This window comes from Chiloscyllium plagiosum, chromosome 16 (assembly GCF_004010195.1).
Source record: "Chiloscyllium plagiosum isolate BGI_BamShark_2017 chromosome 16, ASM401019v2, whole genome shotgun sequence".
Lineage (NCBI taxonomy): Eukaryota > Metazoa > Chordata > Chondrichthyes > Orectolobiformes > Hemiscylliidae > Chiloscyllium > Chiloscyllium plagiosum.
Genome location: NC_057725.1, coordinates 44090317 through 44103744, shown reverse-complemented (window position 1 = coordinate 44103744; position 13428 = coordinate 44090317). Strand labels below are relative to the sequence as shown.

Genomic DNA, 13428 nt, shown 5'->3' with positions numbered 1-13428 from the left:
CTCCATTATGTCCCCCTTGTGCATGGTGCAAGTCCAAATATAGAAGCCTTACCCCCTGATTCATAAATTGAAATCATGCATCATTCTTTGGAGGAATGGAGATGGGAAGAACAATATGTTCAAGCATTGAAAACAATATTGGATGACCGTTAGCAGATAATAACTTTATAGTTACAACCTACGTCTCAATCAAAATGGAAATAAATGGAGATTTTCCAAAGAATTCCATTAAATCTACTGCACAGAATAGACTATTCATCCTACGGCAATGTTGATCTTCCACATGAGCCTCACCTTATTCAATTTTATTTCTTCAGTATATTGCTCTGCTGCATTCCTCCTCAGGCACTCATCTGAAGTCCTCTCAAAAGCTCAAAACTATTCTGCCTCACTACTTAGTTCACATTTTCAATTCTCATGATAGCACAAGTTCATAAAGATGACTCCTAAATTTACCTATTGCAGAACGTTAACTTGACAACTTTGTTGGATCACATCCCCACAAAAGGAAATGCGTCTGGCCAATTATAAAGGGGTCAATAATTTTATGCTACTTTTTTAAAAAACTCATCACAGGTCCATCCATTTAATGAGATTATAAACTTGGAAGTGCGTTTGGAAAAAAAAATCAGTTGGAGCAAATTATTGAATTTAATGAAGGGTTTATCTGTTAGGCATTTATTTATTTATTTTTTTATATCACTAACACGTTCCACCCAATACTCTTACAAAACTGAAATGACCAATCAGGTCAATCAAATTTCAATTTGACCTCCAGACCAGCTAAAAATCCTCTAGCTCCAACCATCCTGAAAATAAAATGGTGTGCCTCAAAGATCGGTTTAAAAAGAAATTAGTCTGATAGACAGTCCAATATAATTTGCATTTAACAAACATTGTTTAAAGGTTTCAAAACTGAAGCATCAAATACTCTGCCAACAGAGCCCCCTTCCCCATAAAACATTATGAGAAAAACACTACCCCCTCTCTTTGAAACAGCAGTATGAACTCTATTTTTGAGGGATAACAGCAAAAAACATGAATGGTTAGGAGCATGAAATAGATAACAGTCCAGTCAGCAACTCAAACAGAAATATGGCTTAATATTTTGGATGGAATCTTTTGTCAATTATCTTTCCCAAGAAAGAGACTGGTGGAGGAAAAAAAAAATCTGGTGGATGAGGTATGCTATTTGACAAAAAAGGATTGGAAAGTTGTGTAAAGGACAACAATTTGTACAGAAGGTAGTCTTATTCTATTGAAGGTATATATGCAGATGACTGAACAGCTGTGTATCTCCTGCATTTCATATTTGTATATTTTGGAAGAATTAACTGAAATAATACATGTTTCATCGTCCTGAGGAGACGTAATACTTTGTGCTCTTTCTGTTTAAAATATTGCAGTGGTACGGAGGAAGACTCGACTGTTGATGTTGAAGTGAGGTATCTCAACTTGTTCTTTCCCATCAATGGAAAGCTGTTCTATTACCAAAATTCCTCCTGGTGTTGCTTCACAATAGTGAATATTTGCAGATTTTGTTGGGTGTATCCCCTGGGTTTAGGGTTGCCAAATCTCCAGGATCATCCCAGAGTTTACAGATATTGAATATTAATTGTTATGGCACTGCTACAATCAAACTTATACGTCATATTTTGTGAGCTGTGATTTTTTAAAAAAGTTTCTTTAATATTTTTAAACTAATCAACATTCAGAGGTGAGATCAAAAGACAATTTGATTGTTTAGACAATTACGAGCAGATAGTTTTCCAAGGAGAGAGGTACGTTGAAATGGACATAATTGGTGATCTAGGACAGGAATTCAAAGTAGGAGGATATATGAGATCTCCTACAAATATAAGAAACCAGAGTTGGCAACCCTACCTAGGCTGTATGTCTCCACTGGTGATGTTCCTGCATCCTCTGACCACATAACTATCATTAATTCTTTTATGGAAGACTTTACCTGACTTTACCTATACATGTTTGGTGTAAAATCTGTAACATCTTAACATTTATTTTAATTTCTTTTGGGTGCTGTGTCACACTGCACATTCTTAAAATGGCAGAGAGGTGTGAGGTATCTGGTTAAATGCATATATCATCAAGATCCTCATGTCATTAAGTTCATTCAGTCCTTGCTGAAAATTCTAGTCCTTTCTATAAAATAACATCTTCCAAAGGGATTAGCTAAACATTTCTTAAAAGGAAATGGAATGGGAAAATCCTTAGTTATAGTTTAGCTATTAAGAGTATACCTTTGAGATATTTTTCTGATGTCCCTGAATGGTAATGATAATTAAACAAGTATCACAACGTTATGCATTTGTTATTGCGTCAAGCAGTGAAAATATTGTCAGATTATTATAATTCAAAATGTTTTTGTATCTAGCATGGATAAGTGTTATGTAGTTGTCAGCCTGTGTTGTCAAATCAAGAGTCCTTGATTATTTTATATTTGAGCGATTCAGAAGTTATTTTTTGGATTGTCTTTAATTTAGAGTCAAGAGGGGTTCAGGTGACCTGTGCTGAAGTCTCTGACCACAAGCCTGGGTAATCGGGCTCTTGAAGATAAAAGAAAGGCTTGATGTTTTACAAGTATTGTGTAAAATGTCCACATTAGCAGGAATGGAAGCAACATCTGTGTTTACAATGGTCAGACTGAATCTCAGAAGTCCAAGCAATGTGCTGAAAATGCCAGTTTGTAAATAATTGTGCTCTAAACTGTTAATTTAATTCCAATGTGAAATATGTTTGGAGTATTAAAAAAAGGTGATTAGCATTTCTGCATGGTTACAAAGCCCATGTCAGTCACCATCCCAGACAGATGAGTATGAGAGGGGAATGTTTTCTAGGATTTTCCTGAAAATAATGGACAAGTTAGTTTGCCAGGATCCGAGAGAAAGATCGGAGGATCAAAATCTTTATGAATCGCAAAGCAAGCATGGGGTTGGGATCTCATACTCAGATTTAAAAGGCCAAAATTCGTGAGGCTTTGAAACTCGGCTGCGAAATTTGCGTAGCTTGCACCAAAGGGAGATTTGTCAGGAAGAATCCTCTCCACAGAAGAAAGTTCTGTAGTTAAATATTAACAAGCTGTGATGAGAAATGAATAGAAGTAAACCATAGAGAACAAAATATTAATTTGGAATGAGTGTTGGAACCTGAATGAATAGTAAGTGACAGTGTAGCGTTTACTGGTGAAATGAGTTTTATGGTTATGTTAAAAGTAATAGTGGAAAGTTCTGTTCTTTAAAAAAGAGGTTGTGTCCAACAATAGTGTTTCGTCAATGATGGTTTTTTTAATTCACTCATGGTTGATGTGATTATTAGTGATAGCAAAACGTCTTATAAATCATTCTTTCAGGTTTTAGCTAAAATTTCTTTTTATAAAGGTTATTGGTTTTTACAGGGATCATAACAATATTCATTGGCAAGGGAAATAAAATGAACTTCCAATATTGTCAGGAACATTTTCCAAACTGATTTAACAAAGAACCCTACTACAATTGCCACATGTTTGCAAATCAGTTTAAATAAGTACCAAACGAAATTTGAAACATAGACAAATTAATTGGTTGAAAGTTCAGTGAAAAAGGTTGATACATCTCAAATATTTAAAGTTTCTAATCAGTGGAATTATAGTTGTCTTGTGAATGCCATCCAATGAGGTACAACATGCGAAAGAGCATGAAAATCTTCAAGGGTCATTCAAGACAGGATCTTGTAAGTTCTAAATAGTTTAATGTTATTCTCAGAATAAATGCACCTTAGTATCTCAGCACTTAGTGTGTTTGTTATCTTAGGAGAAGGAGTGCTGTGGCCTATGCTGCACAGAAACCTTGGATATTGAACACCACTGTAGAAGAGAACATCACCTTTGGAAATCCATTTAACAAACAGAGGTAATAAATGTTATATAACATTTAATTTATAGAATAGACATGGAGCATAAACATTGAACTTCTTCGGTCTTATTTTGACTGGGGGTATTTGATATGGGTTATTAAGTATTTAAGAGTTTGGGAGAGGACATTACTGTATCAGTGTTTTTGAGGGAGCAGAATTCTTGCGCGAAGTTTCTATAAAAGTTCCCGATTTTGTTTATATTTATTTCTCAAGGAAAATAGCAGGAACAGTTTTTAATCCTATTAGCCTAGATAAGAGAGCTGTTAAAAGCAACTATTTTCCTTACACACTTTTGGTCCATTTCCCATTTTAATCTGCAGGCTGATGATGTGCCAGTTTAAAGCAGTTAGGTTTATCATGGATTAACATGTCATGTTGAGTCAATAGAATTTTACCTTGGGCCTGAGCAGAAACATCACAATGGCTTCCTTACTAGACTGACAACTGACAACAATGACAGAACAAACAGGTGCTTTTTGTATTGAAGTCTGATAAGAGACTTCCAGCAATCTTTTAAATGATAAAGTGGCTTGATAAGATCAATGTAGAGAAGATAGTTTTGAGTTCCATTGAGGGCACTGTGGAGAGTGGGAGAACTGTAGACAACCCATTCTACAAGAGCAGAGAATCAAAAGCCAAGAAGATTGTAAAGGCATGTCTTTGTTTGGATAAATCTCTCACCTAGCATTTAACCAGATTGATTACCTGGCAGGTGGAAAGGGTTTGAATGCTCCTTGAGATGAGCTGATTACAGCAGGAATGGTGCAATTGAAGAGAGGTGTGAGGAAATGCATATAGTAGAAATTGGACTGGGTCAAGATAGTATAACAGAGATGGTTCTTCTCCATTCCTCAGTTTTGCTTGAAATGTCATGAAAGCATAGGCAAAGTTAGCAGGGCCATTCCAAAGAAATTTAAAATCTTCTCCTCCGATTATAATGTACATATCAGAAAGGGTAATCTATTCAGGTGATGATCTCCTGAGGCCATCAAAAGGAATTTTAAAAGTAACTTAGTTCAAGTAATTAAATAGTTCATTTGTGTCTTATGCCATTGCATTTTTCTCTCATTGATGAGAAAACTGTAGATGACATTTAAGAAAAAGAAAAACAAGTTTCATGTGTAAATCATTATTGTTTTCTACTTTTTTAAAGTTAAACTTTAGATTAAGCCAATAAAAGATTCACCTTTGCTGTCTGTAATCAATCTGTTATATTTATTGACCCAATTATACCTGCATATCTATCTGTTCTCAAGAAAAGATATCAGTTATCATTAAATAGTGCTAGATCCATAGCTGTTTGATCCTTTGCCTGATTTGTCTGCAGAAGTTAAAAAAAGGTTGCTGCTTTTCATGTCTTTTTGCAAGTTTCTTTTTAAATAGTTCTTCAATCTTGTCTAGAGATTTAAAACTTAAGCATTATTCAAACTAAATCTAGTTATTTCCCATTTGAAAACAAAATAAAATCTGAAGAAGGGTCACTGGATCTGAAATAATTGTGCAATAAATATGCTGCCACACCTGCTGAATTTCTCCAATTATTTCTGTTTTTGTTTTCTATATTTATTGTTTTATTCAGGAGAATTGAAAAAGTTCACTAAGACAGATAACAAATTATAAACAAGTAGCTGAAACTGTGTATTACAGAAACAAAGTTTGATTCAAATTTTAAAAACTGAATCTATTTTATATATGATCACTTTTAGTAGTCTACACTTAATACAAAACATTTAAATCAGTGAACATAAAAATAGGGAGAGACTGGGTCCCCAATTTAATACAATGACACAATGTCAAGGTCTACTCTATTGGATGTTGGATTTAAGCATAATACTGGTGTCATTTTGCACAATGTATGTATACCAAACACACACATATACATGTACCAAACCTATAAGCACACACATGCCAAATACATAATACATGCACAGACACATCACTGACACAAACAAAGACACATTCCTCAATCAGTTACCAGCTCTTTGATGTTGCCCCTCTGATCTGTATGGTCAGATAGCTGTCAAATCTAGCATAAGTGATCTAGAAACTTCCTAACTGACTGGAGAGAAGTATTAGTTTGTATGTTCCAAAGAGTGGCAATCACAATTGATTGCCATTCTGCTTGTGTCTTTTTCCCTTAAACAGAATTCTGCATTTTGAACCAGGAATTCCTATCTCAGCTCCTTCAGAAATCCAGATTGTACCTGAAATCAAATAGTTCCCTCATAGGGAAGGATGGTTGGGAGAAATCAGACTACACCCTCTTTTGTAGCCATCACAGTGTCATGTTCTGACTGCTGTGAAGGGGTAATTATACAAGGCATATATGAAGTTAGGGTGCCAGGTACATTGATGGAGTACTTAAGGTAGTTTGAGGATAGGGTTCGAACTGACAGTGAGTTTGGTGGGCATGTGTCCATGTGGCTGGGAGAGGTTTGCCCGAAGTTGGCAGGAGGGAGGCTGATTGGAACCTGCATGAGATAGGAGCTTGTGGTATCAGGACTGCAGGAAACCAGAAGGTGGGTTGGATGTGACAAGGAAGGTGGGAGGGGGTTATTTGGGTCAACAGGCTGCTAATGTGGGTGTTATGTCAAGTCCTCAGGGTTCAGGCTGGTGGCAGAGGAAGGGGTCGGGTTGTTTCTCCTTCCAAAAGGCATATACTTGCAGTAATGACCTAATACTTTAATGACATTTGCTTAGTTTGGGCTGTAATGATGGTCTATACTTCTCACATGGTGCATAAATAACATAATGAAGGTTGTACAGCCACATCAAATAGTAAATGCCTCTGTCAATATTTGCAACACTAATGGTTCAGTAGGCGAAAATCTATCCAAAATAGCAACGTTTTACAAAGCATGACAGATGGTGTTTCTTTTGAGTGCTGTTGTTAGGTAGTTTGTTCAATGATTTGACAACAATATATTTCTTGCTGAGGATGCAATGCGTTGGACGGTTCTCTATCTAAAGCCATCGTGAAACAGGTAGCATACAGTAAGGAAGAATTCAATCAATCATTCAAAATTTAATCCAAGTTTAGTGAATAGCATGATAAAGAAAACTTACATTTCACCTCAAAGGCACAAGTTCTAATGTAATCAAGATTGATGGAAAAAAAGTTCTCAGCTTTGATGAAATATTCTCTGACTTGAATCTTGCCACAATCCTCTAATAATTGGCCAGAGATCCATACAACATATTCTTTAAAAAAAAACCCAAGTGTCTTAATTCAGTTGTTGAGAACCTACTGCAAAAGAACATAAGAAAAAGAGGGAGGATTAGAGCATTCGGTCCCTCAAGACTGCTCCACTGACCAACAAGATCATGGCTGATCTGCCCCAGGCCTCAACCCCTGTTTGCTGTTTCCTCCTCATAGCTAATATTTCAAGAAACCTTTCTACCTCTTCCTTCAAGTGATCAGTCCTCAATTCTCCAGGGGAGAGGATTTCAGACATTGACTATCTCAGAGAAAAGAAATCTTTCATCTCAGCTTTAAATGAGTGTCCCCTTATTCTGTAAATATGTCCCTTTGTAAGAGATTTCCCCACCAATGAAAACATTTTCACAATATTCACTCTTGTCAAATCCCCTCAGATTTCTGTTCTTGTTCTTGTAAAGCTCCTTGTTCTTGTAAAGCTCAATGAATAAAGGCCTAACTTGTTTTGCCATTCTTGCTGAATCAACCCAGAAATTCATTGAACTGACTCTAGTGCCAGTATATTATTTCTTAAATACAGGACCAAAACTGTAGTCAGTACTCTAGGTGAGGTCTCACCAACACCCTGTACATTTGAAACAAAATATCCCTGTTTTTAAACTCCAACCCCTGAGTGATAAAGACCAAAATTCCATTTGCTGCCTTAATTATTTGCTGCATCTCCATGTTAATTTTTTGTGTTTCATGCACAGGAACATCCAGGTCCCTGTGCACTGCACATTATTTTTTGGGAACCTCTCTTATTTTAAATAATAGTCTATATTTTGGTGATTGGCCATTATAAGTCCATTATCTTGAATTAGTTTTTTTTTTTAACTTGCCTGCCATTGAAAACAAAGTGGTTGCTAAAATAGGGATGAACTCTAGATTTCCCCTGCTTTTGGAATTTCAGTAGTATTACTAGCAATATGTTTACATACTACCACCATTGTCCTGTTGATGGTAAGCAGAGCTCCTCTTGTTAAGTTTACAGTGGATAAATGTTAATATGAAAGAACCAAGAAATCAGTAAGACAATTCTTTGTCAACAGTTGAGAAGAAACCTCAGAAAAAAACTTTTAGAATGTCACTTAGTACTGCACTATTTTATACCCCATCAGAAGTAATAGTCAAGCAATGTTAGATTCACTGTCAATATAATGTTACTTTTTATATAAACTGGTTATTTTCCAGGGTTGGTGTAATTCTGAGCAAAACCCATTACATATATATGGTGGCAAAACAATAAAAGAACTTTCTACAATCTTGAGATGAGAAGTAGATTGTGATAATTAGCCATTAATTTACTAAGAACTTGGAAAAAAAAATCACTGCTGCTAATTGCAGCCACTTGCGCCAGCAGATCTACTTTGGTGATGCATCTGTCTTGTACCACCTTCATGAATCCACTGCAGCTTGTGTGCTGCCATTCAATGGTAACTGTCAGCCAACTATGCCTAGGTCAACCCTTCTCTCTATTGCCCTCCACTTAGTTATGTAGAAGAAACTTTGTAACTACTCAGCGTTGCTCGAATAGCTGCAAATCTGACATTTCTCCTTCTAAGTGTCACTTTTTAGAAGTTCTTTTAGCTCTTGCAATTTCAAATACATCTTCATTTCCTTTATGGGCTGCATGAGGAATTTTTAGCATGTATCTTAGTATCTACATGTCACTGCCTTGTAACGACAACATTGTTTGCCTGGTCTAAACCATTGCTTTTCTTTTACATAGATGAAATGTACAAGATTGTGGAAAATAAATTATTGTCAGAATCAGCAAAATAATGCAGAGGTGTACTGCTTACACAATGTCTCAAGGATCCATTAGGCTTTCAGATAAAATCAATAGTTTCCAGCTGGATAATCTGTGTTAATTTCCCTTGAATCAATTAGTTAGATGTATTAAATGCATGCCCATTGACTCTTTGCTGCTTTCTTCACAGATATAAAGCAGTAATTGATGCTTGTTCACTTCAGCCAGATATTGACATCCTTCCTCAGGGAGATCAGACTCAAATTGGTGAGAGGGTAGGTAACCATATGTTTATGTTTTTTTTAAAAAAATGTTTTTACCATTCAATAAGAATCTGATTTGGTCAAAACCAATTACTTGGGTTTCAGCCAAAATTTGTTTCACTCTACTTTTCCCTGTCTGATAATGATTAGAATCAGCAATAAGCACAAACTCAAACACTGGCTTTTCATTTGAGGGAGTGATAGGGCAATTGTTGTGGGAATCTTACTAACCTCCAAAATAACACAAACCTATGATGAGCAACCACCGCAGATCAGGGGTTGTTTTGGGTTTTCTTTTTTATTTGTCATGTAGATCATTCTGATATATTACATCATTCCCTGATGTTAAGAGTAGGTAAAAGACCAGATCCCACATCCTAGGTAATTACTTTACAGATCACCATTAATGAGGGGTACTTACGTCACTTGTATTCATTTTCTCCCACTTTCATCACTTGTTCAGCCTCTCTTCGTGACCCCTTGGCCTAGATCAGACATGACATCCTGGCTTTAACATTCTATTAGTACAAAGCATAGTACTGTATGCAGTTGTTATCATTTACTATAAATATTCTGTGAAAGATCATCTCCCCTCTCTAAGCAGCAATTTAAATTGTTCTTTTTTTAAAACAAAACTTCCATCACAAACAAAGACTTCCACAATAGTGTAACATCGGTATAGATTTGGGAGGAAATAATAGTATCTGCCTACACTGTATGTAATAATCAGTGTAAGCTATGATATTTAGCAGATGATCACTATAATACACTATGTCAGTTCCTAAAAGGTGGCTGGCAAAAGACCAGGTCCTACTGCACAAGCAATATCTCCATGTAATTGGCCATTATAAAGGGGGCATGGGTAGCTTTTTTTTTGTCCTTGGGCAGAACTTAAGGGGAGTTGGATAGCCAATCCTCATTCCCATGGCACTGCATTCCCCAGAAGAAAAATATTAAGAGAGAGTCAATAGAGAGAGAAGTCAGCTCTGCAGTCATAACATGGTGTGGATGAGCATCCCCCAACCTCCATCCCTCCATCCCCAATACTACCACCCTCCCATCACCAAAATCATACAATATCCAGTCCCATTCTTTCTCTTAGAAAACAATAAGTCTCTATTGAGTGATGCACCCCATTGCAACCTCTGTTCCTGAGCCACGAACACCATCCATCTCAGTGACAAAGCCCTGAAGCTGAATCAAACTGTCTATCTGCAATCTTTTCATATTCAACCTCAGGGTAAGCTATCAACCACATAGTTGTACCACCACTGTTTGTCATTTACCATTGTTTGTCTTCATCTCTACTTCACTCCATGAAACCAATGAAATACATCTGTTAGCTTTAGATATCATTCTTCTAATGCACTCCTGTCACCCACATTCAAACTTAATCAACTTTATCCAAACGATGTCACCCTTCTCCTAACTTATTAACTGACCTGTGTCTGTTCCTGGTTAAGCATCACTTCATTTTAATTCTGACCATGATTTTCAAATCTCCTCCAAGATATCTGGCCTCCTGAATGTCCCTGATTTTAATCTTCACTATTAATAGCCATTCCTTCAGCTGCTAAAGCTCTAAGCTCTGCAGTTCAAGTGTTAAACTACATTTTCCTACTTTAAGACACTCCTTAAAACATTTGCTTTTGAACATGCTTTTGTGTATGTCTCCTTGACTCAGGTCTCATTATGTAGCTTCACCTCACGTTTTGTATGATGGACTGCTGTGATTATCAAGTTGCTATATAAATACATGCTGTTGTTGGTATAGGGGATTTAATTGAATGAAATGTTTAATGCTCACTTTTGTGAGCACTGTCAAAATCTATTCTATCCAATTAAAATAAAAGAAAAAATAGAATGAAAAAATGTATTTCCTACCAAGTCCAATTTTCAACCTGTGCCCTCGAAACTTGGCACTCTACATGTTTAATCACAACAGAATAAGTTCCACATAATAATTTAATAATCCCAATTATAATCAAACTAAATCAAGAATATTTGCCCACTCAAAACTTCACAAACATTACCACAAGCCATCAACACTGAATATATTATTTACTACAGAGCACTTCCGATCTCAAGTGTCTGCCTATCCATCTAACTTCTAGAGATTTTAATTAAGTCCTAAGAAAAAAATGACTGATTTCTAACATGTTTTATCATATTTCTGAAAAGCCTTCCAAATAGTTTTTAAATGGTGAATTACTTTCAAATGCAGTCACTGCTAAGTAAGTAAATGATCCATCCACACTGCGCACAGTATGGCCCTGCCAATTGTGTACAGAAAAAAAAGGAAGTTATAATCCCCTCTGCTTTGGGTTGCTAACATCAGGAGCCTTTGTATTCCCCCAATCCCATCCAATAGAATCCTAGAATCTGCCAGTGTAAGTCCATCATTTAAACACCTAAAATCTGATTGTCCCAGAGTTAACGTATCTCTAACCTAAATAAACCCAGTTCTATAAGCAATTTTCTTTTGGTGCTGCTGGTTAAGGGAGGAATGTGGGCTTGGTACCAAGAAACATTGCTGCTCTTTCAAGAATAGGGCATCGTTAACATCTATTTGGAAAAGACAGGCACTACCTTGGTTTAATGTGTCATTGAAGGCTTTGCTGGTCTTATTATTGTGCACAACTCCCATTTGGATTCCATATTCAAACCCGGGATTGCAGCTTGAAATCAATACCTTTCAAGTGGACTACCAATTAGTTGCGCTGAGCCATTAAGCCATCCTATTGACTATTTTTGAATGGTTTTCAACACATCATTATGCTTAATAATTGGAAGTTCTCTCACAGGATGCCATGAAATTGTATACTGCCAATTATCTTAGTGGTTTGTCATTCAGATGCTTTGGTGTGGGGTATCTCCTTGGAAAGCTCCTGTGGTATAATTTTAGTATCCTATCTTGAGGCCAGAAGATGTGTGTTCAAGTCCCACCTGCTCCAGAGGTGTGTCATAACATGTCTCAACTGGTTGATTACAAATATCTACCCTGCACTGTAATACTTTACAAATCGCCAAACCCTCTTACATGCCATCACAGATGCTGGAGCAAAACCATAGCTAGTTCTTTGCTATTCCCTGCAGAGGTTTAATGGATATATCTAGATGGGGAGATAAGAAATGGCCAGTGTCTTGATATGCCAAAAGGATTACAGGATTTTAACATCAGATTAAGTAAGTGCTTTAATGGCATACTAATATTGATGGATGTCAGCCTCCTCATTTCATTCTAATTAAATGATAATGAGTTTGTGAGAAATGAATTTGTTGATATACATTTGTGCTCTTTGCAGTAGTTACGTGACTAAATTGAGTTTTGCTTGGCTTTTTTTATTTCTTCCCCCTGATGTTCCCCAGGGAATTAACTTAAGTGGTGGACAACGTCAACGTATTAGTGTTGCAAGATCCCTGTATCAGCAAACTAATGTGGTATTTCTGGTGAGTTCATTTATTTGTTCGTTTCTATTTTAAAATACATTTATTATGTACTAAGTTTCCTCAAATTATCTTGCTAATTTGCATCTTCTAGTCAATAATTAGATATTCAGATTTTTTTTCTTAAATTCTGCTAATGTTAAAAATTGGCCATTTTTAAAAGGTGGGAAAGATTTTTAAGATAACAATATGATAAAAAGCAGAAATAGGCTACATGACAGCTACAGCCTACTGTGTTGTTCAGTAGGATCAAGACTGATCTTGTACCTAACTCCACTTCCTGCCTTATCCCCACATTCCTCAATTTTTTTAGCTTGCAAAAATCTAGAACATCCTTTTTGAACTCAATAACTTACCCTTCAAACCCTCCAAGAATTTACATGCTTTAGTAAGATTATCTCTCATGCTTCTAAATTGCAGAAAGTACAGACCTATTCCATTCAATATTTCCTTAATCCACAAAGTCAATCTGGCATATCCTTCCTTAGCTGCAGAAATGAAAACTATACACATTACTCCAAGTGTAATCTCAGTATCAGTATGCCGTCATCATCTTCATGGACCGTAGGGCTGTTCTCTCCTTAAAGAGAGACAACTAGTGGTGATTTAACCTGAGGGCAACTGTACCTCAGACGATAGAGAAATTGAGAAGGAGGATCCTTCATGGTAACCTCAGCTAGTGTGGGGATTGAACCCACACTGTTGGCATCATACTGCTTCACAAATCAGCCATCCAAGCTAACCTGACACCTGTAATCTTAGTAAAGCAATACTGCAGCAATACTTCCTGAGTCTTGAACTCATGTCACCTTACACGAATGGCCAACACATCTTGCTAATCGCTTACTCAACGTATATCT

The 13428-nt window shown here is 36.4% G+C and overlaps 1 protein-coding gene across 8 annotated transcripts in view; it reads left to right on the top strand.

Moving 5' to 3' along the window:
- The window catches only part of abcc8 (ATP-binding cassette, sub-family C (CFTR/MRP), member 8), a 234343-nt gene that overhangs the window by 158353 nt on the left and 62562 nt on the right, over positions 1-13428 (top strand). For 7 of the 8 annotated variants that reach the window (XM_043705957.1, XM_043705956.1, XM_043705950.1 and 4 more), the window contains 4 exons: positions 1407-1445; positions 3807-3905; positions 9049-9133; positions 12491-12571. In XM_043705957.1, coding sequence (XP_043561892.1) covers positions 1407-1445; positions 3807-3905; positions 9049-9133; positions 12491-12571 — 304 coding nt within the window. The remainder of the gene's footprint in view (positions 1-1406; positions 1446-3806; positions 3906-9048; positions 9134-12490; positions 12572-13428) is intronic. The other variant, XM_043705955.1, reaches the window with a different exon arrangement.